This window comes from Schistocerca gregaria, chromosome 1 (genome assembly GCF_023897955.1).
Source record: "Schistocerca gregaria isolate iqSchGreg1 chromosome 1, iqSchGreg1.2, whole genome shotgun sequence".
NCBI lineage: Eukaryota > Metazoa > Arthropoda > Insecta > Orthoptera > Acrididae > Schistocerca > Schistocerca gregaria.
In genome coordinates this window covers 787,833,518-787,856,088 of record NC_064920.1, presented here as the reverse complement: position 1 = coordinate 787,856,088, position 22,571 = coordinate 787,833,518, and the positions used below count along the sequence as shown (strand labels likewise).

The window sequence follows — 22,571 nt, the reverse complement described above, 5'->3', positions numbered from 1 at the left end:
TGAGAACGGGAATACGTTTCTGTGTAGCGGCCAAGTTATCTCGCGCGTGATTTTCTACCAACAAACAAAGATCGTTTTCGATTTGACAGTTAAAACTTTGGCTACCTCTCGCAGATCCTATGCATCATAGGCTATATTCATTTAACTTTAGGTGAATACTGTAATTTGTTTCTAGCCTGTTACAGGCCCACACATGTTACTTCACGAACACAGTGGTGACATCTGTTTGCCTTGCAGCCAAACGCTCTGCTGTGACTCGTTGCGTACCTGCTGCAGCTGGTCCGGCAGCTCTATAGGCACCGGCGGCGGCAGCGGCAGAGGCAACAGCTGCTGCTGTTGCTGCTGCTGCTGCACAGGTGGCGCGCCGCTCAGCTGCGCCTGCAACAGCACCTGCAGCTCCTGCTGCTCCCGCTGAGTCGCCTGAGGACACCAAAAGCACCACCATTTATTTATGTACTGCTCACGTAGTCTCTGGTCTGCTACATCTAATACGTACTAAAGCAAAGCGCATTATTCACCAGTAAAATGTTTCGTGCGAGATCGAGTCCATCACTAGTACAAATACGGTGAAAGGGTAGACAATTATTTACTTTTGTTATCTAGCAGTTGAAGTCATAAAACCACCGTAGGCTACCGTTGACTATCCTAAGCAAACGTAGACTACTGTAACTTCACTAGCAGGCCAGTTGAGGTCGTACCCACATAAGCTGTGCATTAGGTTTTTTGCATACCTATCGGGCGTTACCTCCTAACGATATCTTTCTTTACATATGCGATCAGTCTCGTACTAAAGATCCCTAAAAAGCGGAAGCGGTGAAGTATTTAGAAACCGAGAGAGAATATATAAAGTGCATAGTAGGCTACATAACACTTTTGTTATACATACTTATCCTCTTGTCTGTTACATGAAAGTTAACAGTATTCATATCAAAACTGAAATTAATTCAGGTTTTATTCTAAATTGTTGATTTCTAACGTGAAACAGCGGGACGTTGTGGCAAAAATAAAGAAAACAATAAGATTTGTCTAGAAAACTCAATTCCTCAACAAAAAGCTGAAATAAAAAACCGCAAAACAAAACAATATCAAACATCGCTTCAATACTTGCTAGAAATTATATACAATAGGTGATCAAAAGTACCCAGACACCCCCAGAAACATATTTTTTCATATCAGGTGTATTGTGCTGCCACTTAGTGCCAGGTACTGCATATCAGAGACCTCAGCAGTCATTAGACATCGTGAGAGAGAGCAGAATGGGGCGCTCCGCGGAACTCACGGACTTCGAACGTGGTCAGGTGATTGGGTGTCACTTGTGTCATGCGACTATACGCGAGATTTCCACACTCCTAAACATCCCTAGGTCAACTGTTTTCGATGTGACAGTGAAGTGGAAACGTGAACGGACACATACAGTACAAAAGCGTACAGGCCGATCTCATCTGTTGACTGACAGAGACCGCCGACAGTTGAAGAGGGTCGTAATGAGTAATAGGTGGACATCTATCCAGACTATCACACAGAAATTCGAAATTACATCAAGATCCAAAGCAAGTACTATGACACTTAGGCGGGAGATGAGCAAACTTGGATTTCATGGTCTAGCAGCTGCTCATAAGCCACACATCACGCTGGTAAATGCCAAACGACGCCTCGCTTGGTGTAAGGAGCGTAGACATTGGACGATTGAACAGTGGAAAAACGTTGGTGGAGTGACGAATCACGGTTCATAATGTCGCGATACGATGGAGGCGTGTGGGGATGGCGCATACCAGCTGATCATCATCTGCCAGCGTGTGTAGTGCCAACAGTAAAATTCGGAGGCGGTGTTGTTCTTGTATGTTCGTGTTTTTCATGGAGGGAGCTTGTACCTCTTATTGTTTCGCATGGCACTATCACAGCACAGGCCTACACTGATGTTTTAAGTATCTTCTTGCTTCCCACTGTCGAAGAGCAATTCGGGGATGGCAATTGCATCTTTCAACACGATCGAGCACCTGGTCATAATCCACGGCATTTGGCCGAGTGATTATACGATAATAACAACCCTTTAATGGACTGGCCTGCACAGAGTCCTGACATGAATCCTATAGAACGCCTTTGGGATGTTTTGGAACGCTGACCTCGTGCCAGGCCTCACCGACCGACAACGATACCTCTCCTCAGTGCACCACTCCAAGAAGAATGGGCTGCCATTTCCCAAGAAAGCTTCCAGCACCGACCTGAACGTGTGCCTCCGAGAGTGAAGCTATCATCAAGGCTAAGGGTTAAGGGTGTGTCAACACAATATTGAGTTCCAGCATTACCGATAGAGGGCGCCACAAACTTGTAAGTCATTTTCAGCCAAGTGTCCGGATACCTTTGATCACATAGTGTACATATTTCTGTTGTCCAGAAACTAATTTCGCATTGCTCAATAACGGGAAACTCTTGCCTTTGATGATGATGAAGCACGTTTTATTAGTTAATATATATATATATATATATATATATATATATATATATATATATATATGTGTGTGTATGTGTGTGTGTGTGTGTGTGTGTGTGTGTGTGTGTGTTAACCGTACTTCCATCAAAAGTAATTGCTTTAGTTACATAAAAACACAGAAGTTAGGCGAGCAGTTAATTTTTATTACTTATGAAGTGCAGTTTATATTTTGTAAGGATAGAAAATACGCAGTGAATGATGTGCAGTTCGAATTATGTGAAAACAATCAATCAAATAAATACAAGTCGTCGGCTCCCAGATTCTCTATCACATATTCTTTTATGTTTCGTTTCCCATCAGTACCGATAATTCTACCATTTACTACGTCATTTATGTAGTGCACCAAAACTACCGAACCGTAGTTTTGGTAGAGCGCAACTCTACTAGCAAAATTACGTGAGTAGTATTTACGGCAATAATAATAATAACAGGTATAGTAACGAATGTATGAAATTTAAGAAATGCCAGTTGTAGTAACACTTTGTTAAGGAATTACCTTATTACACCACTGGCCATTAAAATTGCTACACCACGAAGATGACGTGCTACAGACGCGAAATTTAACCGACAGGAAGAAGATGCTGTGATACGCAAATGATTAGCTTTTCAGAGCATTCACACAAGGTTGGCGACACCTACAACGTGCTGACATGAAGAAAGTTTCCGATCGATTTCTCATACACAAACAGCAGTTGACCGGCGTTGCCTGCTGAAACGTTGTTGTGATGCCTCATGTAAGGAGGAGAAATGCCTACCATCACGTTTACGACTTTGATAAAGGTCGGATTGTAGCCTATCACGATTGCGCTTTATCGTATCGCGACATTGTTGCTCGCGTTGGTCGAGATCCAATGACTGTTAGCAGAATGTGGAATCGGTGGGTTCGGGAGGGTAATACGGAACGCCGTGTTGGATTCCAACGGCTTCGCACATTCTCCAGATCTCTCACCAATTGAAAACGTCTGGTCAATGGTGGCTGAGCAACTGGCTCGTCACAATACGCCAATCACTACTCTTGATTAACTATGGTATCGTGTTGAAGCTGCATGGGCAGCTGTACCTGCACACGCCATCCAATCTCTGTTTGACTCAATGCCCAGCCGTATCAAGGCCGTTATTACGGCCAGAGGTGGTTGTTCTGGGTACAGATTTCGCAGTATCTATGCACTCAAATTGCGTGAAAATGTAACCACGTGTCAATCCTAGTATAATATATTTGTCCAATGAATACCCGTTTATCATCTGCATTTCTTCTTGGCGTAGCAATTTTAATGGCCAGTAGTGTATGTTCTTGCCGAATGTGAGTTATGAATGTTTGCAAACATTATCTGAGGATATCTTGTGGAAGCAATTTAACTGTGGCTAATACTTTATTTTCTTCGACAATGATCACGTCTTGTATAAGAAACCGAAAAATGAACCAAGTAGTCTAAGAAACAAAAATACATTATAGTAGTCATGGCACCTGGTAATATTTTTTTCTTTCTTCAGATAAGTAAACCATCGTCGGACAGGCATTTGCAGAACTGCGATGAGGTGATTTTGGAGGTTGAACATTTCCTTAAGAGCCGAAATGCTTTTTTTAACAGGTTTGTTTTGGTAAATGGGAATAAACTTCACGAAACGATTGTTGAGATGATGAGGAGAAAAACAGGTCATACAGACTTACGGCTGGAATTGCGTTGCATGGGAGGTACTTCTACTTGAAGGTGGAGGGACAAAGTATTTGACAGTGTAGGTTTCAGTGGCTGGCAACACATTTGAGAAAACACTAGGCTAGTGGAAATGTACTGTCTGTACTAGTGTGTTAGCTCCACACCCAAGAGGGCAGTGTGCTGAAGCACCATCATCTATAGTCCGACTAAAATTACTTAACAGTTAACATCTGTCAGTTGCCGCTACAGTGTTGCCACATCGGCCGGACGAGGAATCGTAAGTGAACTGATCAATTGTGGGAGTTCACTGTCAAGTGATTTTAATCGGGCTATAGTAGACGTTTTACTCTTGGCATCACCGAACGCACGTCTTTCAGCAGAGGAGACAGAGTCACCCGCAAGAAGCTCGTATTTGCCTATCAGGCGTTGTGCGGTCCCATTAGGCGTTCGCCAACAATCCCTGCTCACACATTGAGACTGAACTGGTGCTGATGGTTCGCTGCCACCACACCGTGGGGACTTTCCGTTGCCAACAGGTCGGTGGTCGGAAAGTTGACGAGACCGCCCCAATGGAGAAACACCTTCTGTAAACAAGTCGGAAAACAGAAATCGCGTCACCGTAGCGGCCTGCGTGGAGAACCAACGACAAAACCATCACCGTGGTGGCAAATGCAGTGGAAATAAGGCCTGCATGCATTGTACGTGATTCAGATAGTGACTGTTGTGGATGATGTTCACACGATTGCCTGGCTTACTCCATGCTGGAGAGCCACTTGCGCCGTTGTGATTCGAGGTCAGTGTCGAAGATATTTTATCTCCACCTTCAAGTGGATACGCGTCCACTGGATCGCATCTCCGCCCATACGTCCATGTGACCTTTTTGATGCTTATCGTCTCAGAGATAGTTTCCTGCAGTTTGAACAATTTAGATAACTCGCCTTGTATAACTAAGGTTGTAACGACTCAACAAAATGACAGTTATGAGTTTCTTTTTGTAATAAGATAGTGAGATTTATACTTTCCTGCGCAGTTTGGATCAAGTGCGTTTAATCAAATAATTCACAACTTGAAAACTTAATTTGTAACTAATGTAATCACAGGGATACCATGGTACAATGATAATTGATATGGTTAAGACGGACATGTCTTCCTGACGATGACTTTGAAATGTGGTGTGTGCTAGTGCACCAGCTGATCGCAGAGGGACTTAGAGTGCTGAAAGCGTCGCTAGTAGTAGGTTTGAGCCATGAGGGAGATTCGCAAATGGGGCTCGCGTGCATTTTAGAGGCGCGATTGAAGACCATCTGAATTTCTCGCAGGCTTCACACTCGTGGATTGTAGTTGACTGAGAAAAATCACTGAGAGCTTTTTATCTCACTCCAAAACATTAGCGAGTTGTCATAAACGTCCGACATTGAGTAGTTCTGCATCACGGTAGTCGCTGACCAAGACTACCACTCAAAAAATGTTCAGATGTGTGTGAAATCTTATGGGACTTAACAGCTAAGGTCATCAGTTCCTACACTTACACACTATTTAACCTAAATTATATTAAGGACAAAACCACACACCCATGCCCGAGGGAAGACTCGAACCTCCGCCGGGACCAGCCGCACAGTCCATGAACTGCCACTCAGAGTGATCAGTAGTTTAAACGGTAAATTCAGATGTCTCTTTTGAAAACAGTTAAGTACTGAAAGAAATTTGCATGTGTTGTTATACTGTCACATGCTCATCGCCTTGTGTACAGTATTACAGCGTTGTATCAACAGTTGACATTTCATTATGAGTTTCCATTATTTTCAAGATTTTCTCGTTCTGTTTATTTCATCCAAAAATAGACTGATCCGCCAAACTAGCTCACCGTAACTTTGAATGCCGCCCGTTGGCGTTGCGTGCACGTGAGGCGGTATCAAAAGACAGACACGATCCGGGGAATCACCGTAGCGAAGATATGAGTTGGAAACGGGGGAGTCCACTGAGACAAGCGACTTTGACAAAGGGTAGATTATTCTTAAGCAGAGCCTGTGAACGAGTATCACGAAAACGGTTAAAAAATGGTTCAAATGGCTCTAAGCACTATGTGACGTAGATAGTCAGTCCCCTAGACGTAGAACTACTTAAACCTAAGTAACCTAAGGACACCACGCACATCCATACCCGAGGCAGGATTCGAACCTGCGACCGTAGCAGCAGCGCGTTCCGGACTGAAGCGCCTAGAACTACTAGGCCACACCGGCCGGCTGAAAACGGTGAAGCTGGTCGAATGCTCACGTGGTACTGTTGTGATCTATGGAAAGAGTTAGGACAGTGAAAGTACCATTCGGCGCTAAATGGTTGGACGTCCGCGACTCTTTACAGAACGTGGGGTTCGGATTCCTGGCTGTTCTGTAAAGGACGATAGATGGTGATCTGTCACATACCTCCCGAAAGAGCACAATGCTGGTGCTCGCACAGGTGGTTCGGAGCACATCGTTCATCGTACATTGTTGAACATGGAGCGCTGCAGGAAACCACCCCTACGTATTTACATGTTGACCCAACGACGATTGCAGTGTACAAGGGATAATTGCATTTCGATTGTCGATCAATGGAAACGTGGTCAGTGGAAACGTGTCGGCTCTTCGGGTGAATCGCATTGTTACTACTCTAGCTCGCCGTCATCGAGGTGAACGATGGCTCGAAACGTGCAGCGCGCCACGGACGCAAGTTGGTGGGAGCAGTATTACGCTACGGAAGACATTCTGCTGCGCTTGAATAGGACCTGTGGTAGGAATCGAAGACACGCTGACAGCTGCGAAACACCTGCGTCCCTTCATGCTTGATGTCTTCCCCATGGCTGTGGTAAGTTCCTATGGGACCAAGATGCTGAGGTCATCGGTCCCTAGGCTTACACACTATTTAATCTAACCTAAACTAACTTACGCTTAGGACAACACACACACACACATACACACACACACACACACATACACACACACACACACACACACACACACACACACATCCCCGAGAGAAGACTCGAACCTCTGACGGTGGGACGTAGGGGAGGGGGGAGGGAGGGGGAACCACGCGAACAGTGGAAGACGTGTCAAGACCGCGCGGCTTCTTTCCCCATGGGGATCTCAGCTTTCAGCCATGTAACTGTCCGTGTCTCGGAGCCAGAACAATGTTACAGTGGTTTCAGGAGCATTATAGTAAACTCACGTTGATGTCTTGGCGATCAAATTGGCTGATGTGAGTCCTGTGGAAGCCATCTGTCTCGCTATTGGACGCCACGACCATGTATGCAAATCAGCGGCCGGTTACTTACGCGAATCATATGACCTGTGCCTATCCATCTAATGCCACATAACTCCACAAATCTACCAACAATCTGTCGGAACCGTGATGCGCATAATCAGTGATGTATTTCGTTCCAAAGACAAACAAACAAGCTATTAAGCAGGTGGTCATGTTTTGGCTCATCAGGGTAGGTGCTAGCGTGCTACGGCGTCTATATAGTGTTCAAGATCATTTCAATCTTGCAGTAATCAGAGTACATTTTACTGTATTAACAATGCTCTGTAAAAATCATTGAGCAGAGTCATTCACGCATTCTAAATTCATTAATTGTAGGGAATATTTGTTTCAGCATGCACGATACAAAATTTTGTAATCGACTTGTACGCGCAATTCGAGATTACGTACAACACTGCTTTAATCAACTGGTTTTGCAGTAAGTTTGCCCAGTTGGATTAACGACCGTATTGTTTCAAATTGATCGAAGTTTATTTCAAGCAGTTAAGTTATTCAATGTTAACTTTTATTTCCGTGGAAGCTCAGTAACAAATTTACACGTTTTATTCATTAATAACCTCATTTTAAAAATACTATAGTAGATGAGTGTGCTGTAACTGCTATTGAACTTCGTGCACGTTTCCCCATTTGTATTTGGAATCGACAGCCTTAATTGCGAAATTTTCAGATATGTGACTGCATGGTCAAATGGTTTAATTGGTTGTAGCGTAGAGTCTCCGCCAAGTCACCCATCCTTTCGAAAAATGCGGTCTGTGCAAGAGTAAGGATGTAGTGAAGGACCTACACCATCAACAAGTTTCATGGTGAGCTTGTTTTTTTCTCAATGTGACCATTAAAACTTCACTGGTACTACTTCTCGTGCACAGAGAGCCTCGCCAATCGCGGGCCACTGCACCACTCCCTACCACTGCCGTCTGTCAGTCGCAAAGCTATCCTTATATTCTGAGATTAGTCTGCAGGAAGACAAAGAGAACCCCATACCTGCAAGTATCCATTCCATTTACACGCCACACGCAAGGCAAGGTAGGACGTTGTCAGAGGTAATCTGCTGGGACTAAGCCGGTGGCTGCTTGCTAGACTAGTGTGTGTGTGTGTGTGTGTGTGTGTGTGTGTGTGTGCCACGGAAGCCAGAGAGACAGCGAGCCTCACCTGCAGCATGGACAGCAGCTGCTCCTGCTGTATGAACAGCGCCGACTGCAGCGCTGGGTTGCTCGCCGTCTGCAGCTGCTGCTGTACACCTTGCAGCTGGTCCTGCAACACAAAGCACAACACGTCATGCCTCTCAGCCTCATACTGACGACATGGGGCGGAACTCATTTTTAATGTGGGTGCATTTACGATGATATTAGTGCGTTCTCGCTCACAAATTGTTAATTCGGTTTGTGGGAAGGCGTGTCATTCAGATCTCTGCTGAAGCGATCTGATCTGCACTGGACTTACTCGTCCTTCCACACTAGCAGCGCAGAGCTTCGTCTTCGACTCACTGTAGCAGTTGTGTAGCTTGTTATGTGAATCGCTGCTAGTCGTTTTACAACAGGGTATCCAACCTTTTAGCTGACCTGCGACACATTAGAAGAAGACGGGTATATTTGTGCCGCGCATAACAACAACTGCTGAGAAAAATCTGAAGAAGAAAAAAAAACAGTATTGATCAATGACAATAGCAGTGTGTGGCAGGAGTTTCAGATTGAAAACATTCAATTTATCATACATTTACATAAAAAGAATTATATGGAATTTCTTTTTTTCTCAGCCGTGTGATAGATGTTTGCTTTGGGTCGCATGGGGCCCATGGGATGTTGGCTGGACACCCCTGTTTTACACGAGCCGAATGGGAACCCTCAGACGTGACGGAGTGAGCCACTTGCTACGTGCGTCATACTTTACCACCCTTCGCGCGCAGTTTCGGCGCCACTGTAAAGTCACCAGTTCAGTTGTTTCTGCCCATTATACACTGTTTATTACTAGTGTACAGAATAGTAAAAATTTTCTGTGCATGCCTGACGATGATGAAAATAGTAGCTATATTCGAATTATTGTGAAAAAAGAAAATGCATATTGTGAAATCATGATGAAAAGACAGGAAATGGAATGTACAGAAGGAAGATGAGATCGTTTTAAAAATGGGATCAAAAAGGCAGCTAAGGAAACGCTCGGAGTCAAGGAGAGGAAAAAAGTAAAGAAAAATGGGTAACACCAGATATGATAACCAAGATTGATGATCGCAGGAAATGGAAAACTGTAAACACAGAAAAGGGAAGCGCAACCACAGGAGGTTAAATAATGACTTAAGAAGGGAGACAGAAAAAGCAAAGGAGAAATGGCTGACAGAAAAATGTGAACAGACAGAGATATTAGAGAAAGAAGGAAAATATGATTTGATGTACTAAGAAGTAATGGATTTGATATTCAGGGAAAAGAGAAACAACAATGGACTAAAGGAAGTAGAGGCAGCAGACGGTAAAATGGTGAGTGAACCCCAAGAAATAGTGAGAAGATGGGAAGAATATATAGAATTGCTATACGCTGCAGACAGCCGACCAAGTGAAGAAGACCTTGGGATATAGGAAGAAGATAAAGTTGCAGATGATGGCATAGGAAATGCAATACTAACTAGTGAGACTGAAGAATCTATGAAGGAGATGAAAAATGGAAAGGCAATGGGAATTTATGAGATTCCTGCGGAACTGTTAAAGTCATTGGAGAAAGAAGGGAAAAGGGAGCTGACTGAATTGTGTAATCAAATATACATGACAGGAAACTTTACAGAAAGTATCGTAATACCTATAGAAAAGAAAGAGAACAGCAAAAAGTGTGAGGAACATAGAATAGTGAGCCTGTTATTGCATGCAGCCAAAGTCTTTCTGAGGACGCTCAACAGAAGGCTTAATTGCGTAGTAGGAAATGAACAATTTGGTTTCAGGCGAGGAGTGGGAACTAGAGATGCCATTGGGCTACTGAGAGTGATAGGGGAGAGGTACATAGAGAAGAAAAGGAAGGTGTATGTTGTGTTAATTGATCTTGAGAAGGCTTTTGACTGTGTCAGATGGGTCAAACTGATGGAAATCCTAAGGAAGCATGGAATTGACTGGAGGGATAGACGGCTAATATGAAATTTCTATTTGAACCAGAGGGCAAGAGTAAGAATAGGAGGTGTGATGAGTGAAGAAATTGAACTGGGAAGAGGTGCAACACAAGGATGTTGTTTATCACCAACCGTGTTCAATATATATCCGGAAGTAGTGTAGGAGTGTGTAAGATTTGCAGATGACATGGTTGTAATGGCAGAGAGTGCAGGAGAGATGGAAGAAATGATAGACGATCTAAACGCAAAATTCTACAATAAATTTCAGCTAGTAATAGCGAACGAAATACTCCGTTCAAGAATCACAAGAGAGTGAGGTATACTTGGAAAAGACCGGGAGATACCGGAAGATTTCCGTTAGATTACATCATTGTCAGGCAGAGATTCCAAAATCAGATACCGGATTGTAAGGCGTACCCTGGAGAAAATACAAGCTCAGACCACTACTTAACAGTGATGAAGGGTAGACTGAAGTTTAAAAGACTAGTCACGAAGAATCACTGCTCAAAGAAGTGGGATAAGGAAGTACTAAGAATTGATGAAATACACTTGAAGTTCTCAGCATTTTTATAAAAACTGCGATAAGAAGTAGCTCTGTAGGCAGTTCGGTTGAAGAGGAATTGACTTGTCTAAAAGGGGCAATCACGGAAGTTGGAAACGTAGGTACAAAGAAGGTATCTGTGAAGATACTGTGAATTACGGAAAAACGCTTCAGTTGATCGATGAAAGAAGGAAGTACAGAAATGTTCAGGGAAATTCAGGAATAGAGAAATACAAGCCACTCAGAAATGAAAGAAATGGGAAGTGCAGGGAAGCTAAGACGAAATGGCTGCAGGAAAAATATGAAGAAGTCGAAAAAGAATTAATGATTGGAAGGACTGACTCAGCACAGAGAAAAGTCAAAACACTCTTTGGTGAAATGAAAAGCAAGAGTTACAAAATTAAGAATGCAATGGGAATTACACTGTTAAATGGAGAGAAGAGTGCGGATAGGTGGAAAGTGTACATTGAAAAAGGGAAAACTTGTCTGATGACGTGGTAGAAGAAGAAACAGGAGTCGATATGGAAGACATAGGGAATTCAATATTAGAATCAAAATTTAAAAGAGCTTTCGAAGATCTACTGCTAAAATTGCATACGAATATCTCAGACGCATACTCCCTGCTGCCTCTGAGGGACATAACCAGTCTTAAGCTACGCTTCGCGTCGCCAGGAAGCATCGGCGAATATTTTGTTCTCCATAATGTGATTTATCAATCCTACACATTTCTGCAAAGGTTTTGAAACACCGTCTATATATATTTGTGTGTTTGTTTGTGTGTGTGTGTGTGTGTGTGTGTGTGTGTGTGTGTGTGTGTTTGCTGACAGGTTTTACTTCATAACAAATGGTTCAAATGGCTCCAAGCACTATGGGACTTAACATCTGAGGTCATCAGTCCCCTAGGCTTAGAACTACTTAAACCTAACTAACCTAAGGACATCACACATATCCATGCACGAGTTAGGATTCGAACCTGCGACTGTGGCAGCAGCGCGGTTCCGGACTGAAGCGCCTAGAACTGCTCGGCCACAACGGCCGGCTTACTTCGTAACATTCATCGTAAATATAGTCTATGAACGAGTAACTAACGGTTACATTAGATGGTGAGAAAAGTAGTAGATTACTTTAGAAATACAGCAAAGTATGCTGCGATTATTGGACGACACATGTCTTGTGGTACGATTAGGACATAAACAATATAAGGTACCTCTTTACTCGACGCTCCCATTTCTACCCATTATGCTCTATTTGTAGTGCACTGTGATATTTCTCTTCGTCATGCTTTACACAGGTCTCTTATAGTCAGTTTCCATTAATTGGTACGAACTCTGCAACAACCTCTCTGCTTCACCGCTCATACAATTAAAAATCTTTGCGGAGTCAGTTTGCTTTCGACGAATGGAAATAGTTCACTGGTTGCTGCCCATGTGGTATTCCTTTGTGTGAAAGAGAACTCGCCATTACTGAGTTACATCTTAATCACTGAGCTTTTTGGATCAGTTCCTTGCTTTGAGATGACCATATTTGGAAAGATGATTGCTTTTGTCTGCTGTAGGCCAATGTTGCCATGCAGATTTTACCATGAATAAAAAATCGGGTGAGAACATTTCAGTTTTCGTGGTGGAGTTATTATGTGCGGAGGTTAGCTCAGTATTGCTAAGTCGTGTTCACTCCACTCACAGGAATCGGGCTGCGTGCTTACGCGTAGTGAAGTGAGGGAGTCGTAGGTTGCTACACTTAATTGAATGAGATGTGATTACAGTTATGAGCCAAAACATTATGACCACCTGCTTAATAGTTTGTTTGTCCGGCTTTGGGACGAAATGCATCACTGTATCTGTGTATCGGGGATCCGACAGCGTTTGCTGGTAGATTTGAGGAGGTATGTGGCATTAGATGCCTACGGATAGGTCAAATAATACCCGTAAATAAAGGGCCGCTGATTTGTGTAAACTGGTATTGCGCCCGATTGCGATCAAGATGGATTTCATAGGATTTACATCAGACGACTGTGGTCGCCGAGACATCAACATGAGTTCACAATGAGCTCGTCAAACCCCTATAACATGGTTCTGGCTCCGAGACACGGACGGTTATATTGCTGAAAGATGACATCGCGGTCGGGCAAGATATCAAGCATAGAAGGGTGCACGTGGCTCGTAGCTGTCACCGTGTCTTCGATTACTACCCCAGGTCCCATTCAAGCGCAGAAGAATATCTTCGGCAGTATCATACAGCTCCCACCAGCCTTCACCCCTGCCGCGCAGCACGATTCGAGCCGCCGTTCACCTCGATGACGCAATTGTGGAGGCGACCATCGATCTAGCGCAGCAAAAACGTGATTCGCTCCAAGAGTTCCATTGATTGACGGTCGAATCGCACTGCAATCGTAACTGACGATGTAGCTGAGTCAACATTTGAACACGCAGGGGTGGTCTGCGGATGATGAACGGTGTGCTTCGAAACACCGTGCACCAGCGTTGTGCTCTTTCGGAAGAGATGTCACAGATCACCATCTACCTTACTTTACAGAGCAGACAAGCCTCGAAAACCCATGTTCTGTGAAGAGTCGTGGACGACCAACGATTTAGTGCTTAGTAATAGTTTCGCTGTCCTTCTACCTCTTTCAATAGATGCTAACGACAGTAGCACGTGTGCATTCGATCACATCTGCCGCTTCGAGATACTCGTTCCCAGGCTTTGTGTGATAGTAATCTGCCTTCTGCAGACCGCATCTCGTGGTCGTGCGGTATCGTTCTCGCTTCCCACGCCCGGGTTCCAGGGTTCGATTCCCGGCGGGGTCAGGGATTTTCTCTGCCTTGTGATGGCTGGGTGTTGTGTGATGCCCTTAGGTTAGTTAGGTTTAAGTAGTTATAAGTTCTAGGGGACTGATGACCATAGATGTTGAGTCCCATAGTGCTCAGAGCCATTTGAGCCATTTTTTGCCTTCTGCCACCGTGTCTCGTGCCCACAACGCCACCAGGAGACATCCAACGTCGCGGTGAGCAGTGATTGTAATGTTATGGCCTGTCAGCTTATGGAATCGTACCTTACCTTTTCACTTCCTCGCACTGTAAATTCAAGGACATTCTGCTCCCCTGAAGCACAAAATCGTTTTCACATAATCAAGAACTCTGAAACGCGAATATGATGTTTCTGTTGCTGGTTGTAAACGTAAATCTTGTACTTTTGGGGTTGAATAGTCCGCGGAGTTATAATGTCGTTTCCTTACATTCAGGTAAAATATACTTGTTTGTCATAGCATGTCTATCAGAGTCAGTGCAAAATATCCCTCATCATTCTTTGCATTAAGTTGCCACAGAGTGCCACGTTTGATGGGCGCCATGAAATTTTTACGATCACTTCACGATCCACAGTCACCAAGGGTCTGTTGGAAATCAACTAACGAACACCGATCGAATGGAAACAGAAAATGAGCGTCGTTTCTCTGTACGCTATTAATTTTCAGGTGCTCATAAAGCTAGATCGACAGATACTGTTTTGTTGATTGTTGACTGTTGTTTGCCAGGCAGTACGTTACGTAACTTCGCTCATTCTTACGATGTTATATAGAAAAAAAAGACTCTCTCATACCCCTTTCAGCAGTAGTATCATTTAAGTACCTAAGTCGTAAATCCTGCCTACAACTGAAATGTCGGAAGACACTTTTATGGTATAATATAGCTGTGGTAGCAGTAGGAAACAACTGAAAGGACAATACTAGCCTAACGTATGCCGTGTTTATGTTCTTGTCGCAACCTGCTAGACGGTGCAGTGATTACCTCCTCGTGTAGAAGGCGACACCGCTATAGCACTTCAGTTTAAACAATACCGCAGCGGACCTAAAAATGGTTCAAATGGCTCTGAGCACTATGGGACTCAACTTCTGAGGTCATCAGTCCCCTAGAACTTAGAACTACTTAAACCTAACTAACCTAAGGACATCACACACATCCATGTCCGAGGCAGGATTTGAACCTGCGACCGTAGCGGTCTCGCGGTTCCAGACTGCAGCGCCTATAACCGCACGGCCACTTCGGCCGGCGGAGCGGACTTAATAGCTATCTCTGCTGATACCTTTCTCTGACGGTTCTAGGCGCTACAGTCTGGTACCACGTGATCGCTACGGTCGCAGGTTCGAATCCTGCCTCGGGCATGGGTGTGTGTGATGTCCTTAGGTTAGTTAGGTTTAAGTAGTTCTAAGTTCTAGGGAACTGATGACCACAGATGTTAAGTCCCATAGTGCTCAGAGCCATTTGAACTATCTGAACCTTTCTCTGATGTAAACATAATGATACTGCCAGTCTAAATGGGATTGCAGCTAACCTTGTCGCACATAAAGTGTGCACAGTACTGCGAAACGTCTGCTATTTCCTACATCGGATTTTTGTGTATTTAAATGAGGACAAGCTACCATTACTGGCATCGTCAGTAGTTCATCACAGTTTTACTGATTAACGTAAATGGTGTAACACCATATAACTAATTTTTCATGATTGATAAGTGTTAAATAAAAATGTGCTTTATTACACAATAGACGTCATCTTCGTCTGAGTAACTAATGATAACCACTTTCAGTTGTTGATCAACCATCTTCATATCATAGCACCTAATTCAATTGGTTTCATAAAGTAGATTGCGAGGAGATACAAATAGTGGTACACTGGAAACAGAAAATTTCTAAGGCGCTCAAACGTGTCCAATGTACTGCCAACGCGATCGACAGCACCATTATTGGTTACGTCTCACAATATGCTTAACTATACCAGTTGCATTAGGGACTTTGCTATAAAGGTGGTATGAAACAGCTTTATATTGTGACCGAGACAAAAAAATTTACCGTAAACTATTACCGATCGCACGTATCTTTAGTAACTGTTGGTTGGTTGATTTGTGGGAAGGGCCCAAACAACGAGATCGTTGGTCCTGTCGGATTAGGGAAATGTGGGGAAGGAAGTCGGCCGTGCCCTTTCAAACGAATCATCCCGGCATTTGCCTGAAGCGATTTTGGGAAGTCAAGGAAAACCTAAATCAGGATGGCTGGAGGCGGGTTTGAACCGTCATTCTCTCGAATGCAAGTCCATTGTGCTGACCATTGCACCACCTCGCTCTCTAATTAGCTGTCAGATCTTACGCACAAATAATCAGTCAGTCAGTTCAACTTCCGGCGGCCGAAGTTTCTTTATTACTGAAAATGAACCCCCCAGTTAACGAAAGTAAGCAGCAGGCAGTTTCTGATAGCCTAGTTATTCGTCGATACGCATTCTGTTTCAAAAATCATCACAGTGTACTGTGGAGGAAGGTGTGAGCCACACTATTGTGGACTGTCGGTTGGTTCGGCCCACTGAGCTTTGCTGTGCCGAGAATCGAAAGAGGTGTGACGTGCTGAATCGAAGTCCCAGGTTGTCGAAACGGAACTGTAACTGCAGCGAGGATATTTCTATCGACACTGCACTCATCTAAAGCGTACTGCGTATCAAACTGAGTGAGATTACCACTTAAGAAGGGAATAACAGTAATGATAAATAATTTCATCTTTGTTGGCGCCTGTAATGTGCTTTATTAGTATGCAAGGCTATTTTTCATTAATGGATATCGTTTAATTTGACCATAAAGTCCTAATGGAAAAACAGTAATGACCTGTCACTACGTGTGCTTACCCGGTGGAGTAACTTGTGATATTCTTCTCGGATTTGAGGCCGGATCTTCCAATCAAGTTGACTCAAGATTTCAACAATCCACCAGGCAATCACCTTCAGGTGAGACTCTGCTGTTACTGAGTATCTTCGAACTGGTTTGTGTCAATTTGACTAGAATATCCGGCTGCAAACCTGACATGAGTGTCACAACAATTCTGGCCTTTCTGCAACATAGTAACACTTTTTCGTGTGCCATTATCTTTTAAGCTTGTAACTGTCGTAAGACAATAGAGCTTGGCATCTTTGTGGCGTCAGCGTGTGTCGAAGTAAAATTTAACATTGTTGTTAGCATTGGTTTATACTTTACAAAATTCTATGGCAGCTAACGCGAGCCCTGATAACTGTACAGGAATGTCGCTAATATGGACGCAGTTCAAGAATTATGATCAAAACTTAGTAGGTTCTACCAGAAAGAAGTACCTCTCGGCCAACACGAATTGTGGTGGTTGCAACAAAAAAACAGGAAAGCTGATGAGCTTCGTCTTCCAGTGGTACGGTATAATGGCAGCACTGCTGACGAGACGCCGACTTCACAGAGACGTATAACAACCCACTAATTGCTTGTTCTCCGGTTCCCCGTATCGTGAGCTTCAGGATATTACCGTCCCGCAATTTACCAGTTTTCGGTACTTGTGGGAATGTCGTGTCCAGATGCTGGATTGAGATAGTCACGGCTGTTAACAGACTCATTCCACAAACCTTGGACTGTGTGCACGTTCAAAACTGTTGTGACTTTAGGACTTCTGTCTCGGGATCTTCGGCTGACGTTTGTTTAGCGATTTTCCTGACTTTGCGAGGTGCTAGTGCTAGCTGTGTATTTAACACTAAATTCCTCTCGAATCTTCATATGGAAATAATGCTCTAAGCCCTCCCTTTTCTAACTCCTACTTTTGCTGTTGCACATGGATTAAGAAGAAACGCGAACTGACTGTAATCGACCCTGTAAGTGGAGTAGAAAAGAGTTTGGCAAATGCAATAATTTAATTTGATAGACATTAATTAAATAAAGGAAAGTTTCAGTAACGTAGTGAGAAATGAAAGGGTTGCTCTTCCGATACACAGAATGAAAGTTCTGTCCAAAATAACAATTTGGTTTATTATGACTAAACTCAAAATCATAAACAAAACACATGAAACATTTACAATACGTCAAATGGGATACTCAAATAAATGCTGTGAAGGTGAAGTTGTCCATAAACTAGATTGTGACATTTATGACCAAGTGGTATGTGGAGCCAATTCCTTGCAACACAAGTCTTAAGAGAAACACCCAGCCAACTCAACATTAATTGCTACTACGGTAGTGATAACTCAGACAATGAACACCCAAGACGGAACAAAGTTAGAAAAGACGAACAGGCGCGCTCTGCTGAGCTCTGATTATCACAGTGCAAATTCCCTAGTCTGCCGGTGCTGCTGACATATATTACCAAGCTGTCTTCTTAACTGCAAGGACACGATCTGGCGTACTGGAAGCGATGGCGGTTGCTTCGACGTCCCATCGTGGTGATGATAATGTCGCGAATAGCCCGAAACAAATTGTCCTGGTCTGGTTGTTCCAGACTCTATGACTTCCTATCAAAATGCGCCTCTGAGGGAGACGAAGAAGGCTCGCCACACAATCACTGACGGTACAGTGATTGATTTTATCAAAGCGAAGTCACACAGTAACTCCAATACAGTCAACTTTAGCCAAAACTGCCCAAGACAGACAACATAGGCCGCTTGTACGCAGAACGGTCAATTGCCAACTGTACTTGGAAAGTTACGTTGAAGTCGAAACTTTAGTAACTTCGTTAAACAGTTAGAATCAAATAAAAGCATATTAGACAGCCAACAGAAGGCAGGCTGTCCAGAGCAGCAAGAGCTCAGTCTTGTAACCTACTCCGACCGAAAGGCGAGAACCAACTCCCTTCAAGAGCACCCGTACAAACCAAACACAGAACATTCCCGACCCCACGACAGTGGACGTGGTTAAACGTTCCAATCAGCAACTCGAAAACCGGCGGAAAATTCCCCTCTATTGCCTAAGCACTACCATTCCAGCAATAGAGATTCTAAGCGCCAATTTCGCTACGTCACGGAGCTATGCCCTGAGCATATGCCAATCACAGTTACGATATTGCAAAAAACGCGAGAATTTGCCCGCCAAGACTGCCTGTGAACACAAGACATTCCCACGCCTCGCTGGTAGCCCGCCAGAAAGTGTTTTCTCTAAGTTTCTGCGAAGTAACGGAATCTCTAGCCCAGCCGCTCCTTCAGGGCCTTGCGGGCGTATCTCCGCCGCTCTTATGACAATGTCGGCATCTGGAAAGCATTCACTTGACTCCCTCACACCCGTCGGCTTAACCCTCTCAAGATCAGCAGAGCCCGCCTGTCACCGGACCACCTGGGTGATGAGAGACGCTGCGTGGGAAGACCGCGTGTGGAGGAATAGCAACTTTTCACCGCATGCAATTAGAGAGGAAAATCGAATTACTCAGAGTAAGATAGAAATATGAGAGGGGGCTTCTGCCACCTCTCAACGTTTCACCAGTACACATTGGTGGCATTGTCAAAGGTACTCATTTCACAGCTGATAGCGGACTGGAGTTGCGCCTGTGTCAATATTTCAGGGTTTGTTCCTGGCATTACCGCTTTGCTTCTCCTGCTGCTATCCGCAGAGGTCGTTCACTACAGCTCACGAATCCAAGAACCGTTTACTTTGATGTTTTCTTCCTTTTTGTTGTAACTGTTCTCACGTTTATGAATTTCTAAGGCTACCGTGAACAAGCTGTTGTGGTAGCTGTTGTCCACAGAGAGAATCTCTGCGTCAGCGAATTTAATTGTGTGGTATGTCTCTCACTGCATGTTTTCCGCCAAGGACGGTTTCTCCTCTCCTCCCAACCAGCAATACGGTGTGTGTGCAGTGATCGCGCTGTTGACGAATGGTCCAGCCATCCCAACAGAGACTTTTCCACATATACACGGTATGCGGTATATTTCCAACACTGAAAGTGAGTCTTTTTGTCCTTTGCTGATCTGAGACACTCTCTGATCTTCTTAGTCACTTAGTAACTTTGTAAATAGTATGCACGCTATGATTGTGCAATATACAGCAGATTCTGTCCATGACGCCACGAATGTATGGTAGAAAGGGCGTATCCGACAATTCTTTTTCCAATGTGTTGCCGAGTATTAGGTTTCGTGACACTTATTACGCATCTGGTGGAATACCCATTCCTTCTCAGGACGGATTCCTTGTGTTTTATCTCGTCTCCGAGGTGCTGTGGTTCATGTATGCGTCGTAAAGACAGGATTATTCAGGAAATCCCTAGTAATTCAAAAACACGAGAACAGTTGCGACACGATGGATGAAAGCCTCGAGGTAAGCGGATACTGGATCCCGTGTCATAGCGAACGATCGTTGCAGGTAGCAAGCTGAGGACACAACGGTGATGAACAGGGAAAAGCCCTCACTCGTGAGCGCGAGAAGTACATATAACCTTCTGCCGCGAGCTCGACTCTTTGTGGTGTTCTGTCCCGTCCCAACGATTCTCGACATTGAACCTACATACTGTCGCTGACGTCAAAACTCGGAGTACGACATTCTTAAATCTGGCGCGCAATTACTACGAAATTGCTAGGGAGTGACATAATGATCTCAACTATGATTCTCCGGCCGGAGTGGCCGAGCGGTTCTAGGCCCTACAGTCTGGAACCGCGCGACCGCTACGGTCGCAGGTTCGAATCCTGCCTCGGGCATAGATGTGTGTGATGTCCTTACTTTACTTAGGTTTAAGTAGTTCTAAGTTCTAGGGGACTGATGACCTCAGCAGTTAAGTCCCATAGTGTTCAGATCCATTTGAAATCAACTATGATTCGATTGACAGAGAACCTCTATTATCAGTCCTGGAAGAAATGGGTTTGAATAAGCAAACAACTAATATTATAAAACAACCTTTACAAATACATTTTCGGAAGTTAAGTTTATGGGCGAACTATCGGAACCCTTTGAAATAAAACGGGAGTGCGACAGGGGGATATGCTCTCAATTATGCGCTTGGGAAAGTAGTCAGAGAACGGAACACAAATATTAAGTGTGGTATAAGAATAGGTTGCAAAAAGAAGAACCTTGAAGTAAATTGCATTGCTTTTGTAGATGATATGGCCCGGTTTGCTGAAACAATGGAAGAAGCACAGGAGCAAATCCTTGAATTAAAGAAACAACTAAGATATTGACAAACATCAAGCACTCATGTAAATATCTCAAAATTCAAGAACAGAAGATTGAAATAGGAAAAGAATTCAAAAATCTCGGAGAATGAATTAGCTGGAATGCTGGGGAAAGCAAAGCAATGGAATCCAGAAAAAATAAACTTGAATTGGCCTTCCAACTAACAAAAAATACGTACAACAAAAAATCCATTTCATGGGGGTTCAAAATTACACATTAAAAGAAAGTGATTAAGCCAGAAGCATTGTATGCAGCAGAAACACTAAACATAAATTTCAAAGGCCAAAAGGTGAAACTTGAGCTAAAGGAATGAAAAATTTTAAGAAAAACCATATTGCCAAAATTTCAAGTCAATTAGATTAAATACATCAAAAATGAAACTCTCTAGAAGAAAATTGAAAAACTTTCAGATACAATGCGAAAAAGGAGAATAAACTTTTATGTTCATCTTCTCAGAATGAATTCCAACAGATTAACTAAACAAATCTTTGACTTTTTTCGTAACCGCAAAACGAAACTCAACTGGTTTAAAGAAATTGAGAAAGACCTAGTAGAACTAAGGATTTCAGAAAATTCACTTATTGATCGAACAGCTAAATTTAATACTAAAGATTAAAACATACGGTTCCACAGAAAGAATGAAGAAATACTGGGCGCTAAGAAAAGAACAAAGCACAAAGAAATGATTGATCCAGCGTATCCCAAAGAAGGTGAAACGAAAGAAGAAGAAAGATCTCAACAAAAATTTAGAACAGTACGAAACCGCACAAACTAAGTACAGAAGACACAAATTCCTACTCGATTACTAACAAGAATACGTAACACAACTATACCAACACAACTCTCATCTAAAAGCAAATTTTAACAGATATCTCCCCGATTAAGGTGACGTCAAGCCGAGGCCCTACGGAAAATCTTCCCGCAGAAGGCAGTTAAATGTAATAACAGTAAGTCGACTCCCGTCTGCCACCAGCAATGAAATGTGAAACTCTGACAATACCAGCTACCAGTGCTGGCGAGACGTGAGGAAAATTCTTAAATGAACTTCGGCCGAAGATCCCTAGACAGAAGCCAACATGTAACAAACAATAAGTGGCCACTAAAACCCTGTTAAGCTAGAAAATGTCGCCATGAGTAGTCTACATAGTTCAGCGGTTGGCAATTTCCTCAGGGAACGTTTCGGAAGACAGGCGGTGGACTTGGCACCTAGTAAACCTAAGGTGCGTATAGGTACATTGACATCTTCGTCTTGAGAAGCCATGTTAAAGAACAACTCCATGACTCCTCAAGACATCTGAACAGTACCCACACCAACACAAAATTTACTACGGTGAAACAAAAAGACTAACAGCTACCCTTACTAGTCGTTCTGTTACGAGAAATGTTGACAACGTGGGCCACAGCATGTATTGAAAACCGACACACATGGACTGATACCTGCACAAACTGTCAAATCATCATCCAAGCCAAAAGACAGGAATGATAAATACACTCGTAAAGCGCACAAGATGAACAAGTCAGCCACAGCTCCTCGGGCGCAAGATGCAATACCTGGAATGCGTTCTGAGGAGCAATGCGTGATCC

General features: G+C 43.6%; 1 protein-coding gene across 1 annotated transcript in view; it reads right to left on the bottom strand.

Annotated features, from left to right (window-relative positions):
* Positions 1-22,571, bottom strand: part of LOC126269481 (peroxidase-like) — a 188,311-nt gene that overhangs the window by 139,530 nt on the left and 26,210 nt on the right. The window contains exons 2-3 of the mRNA XM_049973997.1: positions 8,596-8,697; positions 268-420 (exon numbers count right to left, since the gene is read on the bottom strand). Coding sequence (XP_049829954.1) covers positions 268-420; positions 8,596-8,697 — 255 coding nt within the window. The remainder of the gene's footprint in view (positions 1-267; positions 421-8,595; positions 8,698-22,571) is intronic.